This window comes from Halyomorpha halys, unplaced genomic scaffold (assembly GCF_000696795.3).
Source record: "Halyomorpha halys isolate HHAL.00 unplaced genomic scaffold, Hhal_1.1 Scaffold23.1, whole genome shotgun sequence".
NCBI lineage: Eukaryota > Metazoa > Arthropoda > Insecta > Hemiptera > Pentatomidae > Halyomorpha > Halyomorpha halys.
Genome location: NW_027116062.1, coordinates 1,241,373 through 1,245,699, shown reverse-complemented (window position 1 = coordinate 1,245,699; position 4,327 = coordinate 1,241,373). Strand labels below are relative to the sequence as shown.

The 4,327-nt window shown below is 29.9% G+C and overlaps 1 protein-coding gene across 1 annotated transcript in view; it reads left to right on the top strand.

Annotated features, from left to right (window-relative positions):
• The window catches only part of LOC106682328 (RNA-binding protein Raly), a gene marked incomplete at its 5' end in the record, with an annotated part of 423,435 nt that overhangs the window by 378,138 nt on the left and 40,970 nt on the right, over positions 1–4,327 (top strand). The window contains 1 exon segment of the mRNA XM_067052969.1: positions 387–541. Coding sequence (XP_066909070.1) covers positions 387–541 — 155 coding nt within the window.

Here is a 4,327-nt window from a genome sequence, read left to right as displayed (position 1 = left end):
GAGCCTTAGATTATAGATGAAATTTCAAAGTAGAGATGAAATTACAATACGTCATAAAATAAAATAAAACAATTAATTCGAAAAGATACAAATAATACACTATACAGAATACATACATACAGAATATATTAAATAATGATAGAACAAATAAAATCACATATATGTAGAAAAATAAAACAACATATCATATCATAAAAAATAAGATGACTTCTGATAATAAATAAAAAGTAAAACAATGATAAAAAAATCAAATACAATTAAACTAAAAAATAATATATAAAAAGATACAATTTCTGCTGCTGTACATGATACTAATTTTTCACTTAAATTTCGGTGCATTTATTTTATTTCAATCTCATATTATTAGTACATTGTATTATTTTCAGACATCGAAGAAGGCGTGACGCTGACCTGCGTGCAGTGCAAGGAGCCCTTCAGCTCCGCCTGGGACCTGATGGTCCACGTACAGGCGGCCCACATGCTCAACATCTACGAACTGGCTCCGAAGGAGGATAGGTTCGCTGCCGACCAAGACAACAAGGTTGGTTTCTTATAATAAATAAATCAATAAATCATAAAAAATAATTCAATCAACTCCTAAATTCTGGTACCTTACAATCATTGTATTCTTGGGGGTTACATCGATGAAACAAGAATTATTTTTCAGTAAATATGATTTCAATGGGTGGTGGCGGTAGGCAGCGTGGTAACGCGCCTGTCTACCAACCCATAGATTGCGAGTTCGAGCCCGGCCCTACCCGGGATTTTTTCAAGGATAAATATTACGCAATACTCACTCACAATCTCTCCCCGGGCAATTGTGAGGCCCGTTAGCCAATGGATGGCACTCACAAAAATAGGCGTGGGAGTGACGGAATGAAAATCACGTCAGGAAACGCGCGATGTGTTTCTTAAGTACATCGCGCGAGGCTTTAGACCTCCACGGTCTGTCACGCCAATGAAAAAAAAAATGATTTCAATAACGCGATAATGGTTTTGTTTTTCACTTTCAAATATTTCTTTAACCTTTTCCTATCCTATTTATAATGTTCTTGGAAGAACTAACTTTTTCAAAAATCATTATAATGTAATTAAATGGATAATTAAATACATTTTGATTTTGATGTTAGTTAGAATCAACATCCTCCACTATACTTGTGACCACCCCGTATAAACCTGATCCTTTTAAATTTCCAAAGGCATAGCTGATCATACACCCATTAAATTATATTCCTTTTTTTTATTATTATTCATCAAATTGGCCAGGTGCATCCTACTTGGTCGTTATAACAATTTCTTTTTCATTTAACAATTGATAATGTAGTGGTTCAATCTCGTACAAAAAATATAATAAATTAAATAATTGACTTTTATAATGAAAAAATAATTTCAGAAGAAAGGATATAAATAAATATTAATAATGAAAATAAATGAATACAAAGTTCATTGCAGAACATCTTACAATTGCATTCTAATTTAATGTAATTTTTTTACTTTTTTTTAAACTCGTACAACTTGAACAAGTACATAAATCTCTATTATTTATTTTTAATTCAATACTCAGACAGAATTGATACAATTTTTTATGTTGCGTGCGACTAGTGTGAAACAATCAGATTTGTTTTGATTTCATTATTTTAATTTAGATTCTTTTCTCATTTTTGTGTAAAATGTGTGTTTATAAATGATGACTAAATATTATGTCTTGTGCAAAGTTTATTAGACCCAAATCTAAGAACGCTAAAAAAAGCCAAATTAAATATCAGAAACTCATAAAATGGTAGAAATAAATAACAGTTTTATTTATTATTTCTATAACTCAAAAGTATAGTAAAGTAAAAAAAAAAAACATTAACAGTTAAATGACTGACGTTTCAGATAGGAGTCAAGGTCTGTGTGAGTAAAAAGGAGAAAGTGCTTAAGGGACACCCAAGTATTTTATCGCTGATAGAGCCTTATTTAAGAAGCTCAATAATTTAATAAAACTGGTGGCAATAATTCTAATGGGCTTTGTATGTTGCTTCTCGATGTTGGTAGCGTATTTAGTATTCCATAGGCCATTCTTAATAAGCCAATAAAATTATCTCGAAAAAAGGCAGGGCGTTATACTCCACGAAAAACTGAAAATCGTACTAATTACTCCATCGTGCACCAAAATAAAAGAATTTTAAGTTTTATAATTTTCTTTTTCTTTTTCATTTCCCTTTGTGTCACAACGAAAACATTGAACATTTTAAACTTTTACCAATTTTACTTATAAAAGTAAGCACACATACTTGTATATAGTTATTTTAGACAACATATTTATATATATAGCTGACCGCAGATAATGTATATTATATGTGGGAACATATATATATATATATATATAGTTGGGGTTGGGGCCAGAACAAAAAATTGGTTGTTATCTTGTTTTGAACAAAAAACAAGATAACAATCAATGAAGAAAGGATGTAGAATGACTAAAGTAAATACTTTTACAGAATGAATATAGATAAAATTAAAGTGATGAAAGAAGTGGGGAATAAAATGCATACATATTTATGTGAGTAAAATGTCATAATTAATGAAATAAAGTTATATAGTGCAAAGGGACAACGAAATATGAATAATGTAATTCAATAATAATTTATTTTAACAATCAAAATTATGGAAAGAAAATATATGTAACTAATGTAATGTGGAAGTAAAAAAAAAGAAGAAGAAATAAAACAAAATTATAAATTTAAGTAAGACAAAGAAGTAATTGGAAAAAATTCCAATAATAATAAATATGAAACTAATAACGTGGGTAAGGAAGAATAAGAAAAGAATAGAGAAAGAGGAGAGGCTAACGGAAAGATGAGAAAAAAATGAATAAAACTTAAGACATACCTGACTGGAAGATGACAGATATCCAAGTAACGGTCAGCAGTGCGGATGGCAAGATTACGGCTAAAAAAGCACGTTAAAAGACATGATGAAGCTACCGGATAATGAAAAATACATTACAAGTCACATGGAAGGGTAAAAATAAGAATTTAAAAATATTTAAAAGAAAACGCATAAAAGGATGACGACAAATGATTTAAAAATTATTTAAGAACATAAACTATATGGAAACAAAAGTTAAACATTGTTACTTTTTTCCTAAATAACTATTAGCGAATATGTTTACGGTAAGTTCTGTTTGTCGGTTTTCTTGTCGGAAAAAAGTTCCAGTTGGGTATAGAAGCTTTCAGAGATGAGCCTTTTGTTATGATTACGAACTGTGGCAAGTACAGATGTATTATCAAAACTAAAGGAATAGTTTAATGATAGAGAATGATCTGAAAGTAATGAGACAGAATATTTATGTTGTGTGTGAAAGACTGCATTTATCTGGTTTTTTGTTTCGCCGAAGTAAATAGAATTAGAATTGGGAGTGGAGCAGTAGATGCGGAAAATATATACAAATTATGTAAAAAATATATATAAATTATAAATCCGAATGAAAATCTGTTATATTAATTTGTAATTTGATGTTCTGACCAAAAAGTCCAGAGATTCGACCGAGGTACGAAATCACCTCATCAACAATATTTCGTTAACAGGTAGGTTTATAAATGATGAGATACTCATGTATGATAAGCTATCTTAACCAGTAGGCCTTGCACGAATGAAATTTTGATGGAGAAATACTAATTGATCCTTATATTTAAAGTCGTTAAATTTTGTAGATTTAATCTGCCGCCGTATCTGAAAAAATAATTATGCAAAAAAGTTCTAGTCAACTTGCAATGATAAAGTAAAACAGGCAATGCATCAGAAAATATTTCTCTCATTCTTTCTCATAAAGAAGGTTTTAAATTAAAGACTGTTGAGAAGAAACAAAGCTTATTATAACTGCAACTTTTGAAAGAAAGATATTAATCTTTGTGAAGGAGTTTCCTACCTCTAGATAAATTTATTACGTTGAACACTATTTAATTTTAATTTCAAAAATTATTTTCCAGTTCGTTCCAGTCCACGCTCAGAGGAAAATATTTAATTTAGATCTGAGTCATTCAATTGAATTTTTACTAATTTTAGTTTTTTTTTTTTTTTACATTTTATATTTGTTGGAATAGCTTTAATATCGTTAACGATTTAAGCATGTTTTACACTAATTATAATAACCGAGGCTAAGGCCTTCTATCTGCGGCTAATCAATAAGGTCGAAGAAAAGTAAAAGCTTAAAAGAGCTTAGTTCAATTGGATGACTACGTGTAGTGACATTGAACCGAATAAAACGAATAGTAATGGATCGAGATGAATAGAACTGAGTCGAGAAGAGATTAGCTTCAAGACGTAGGGCACTGAAGAACAT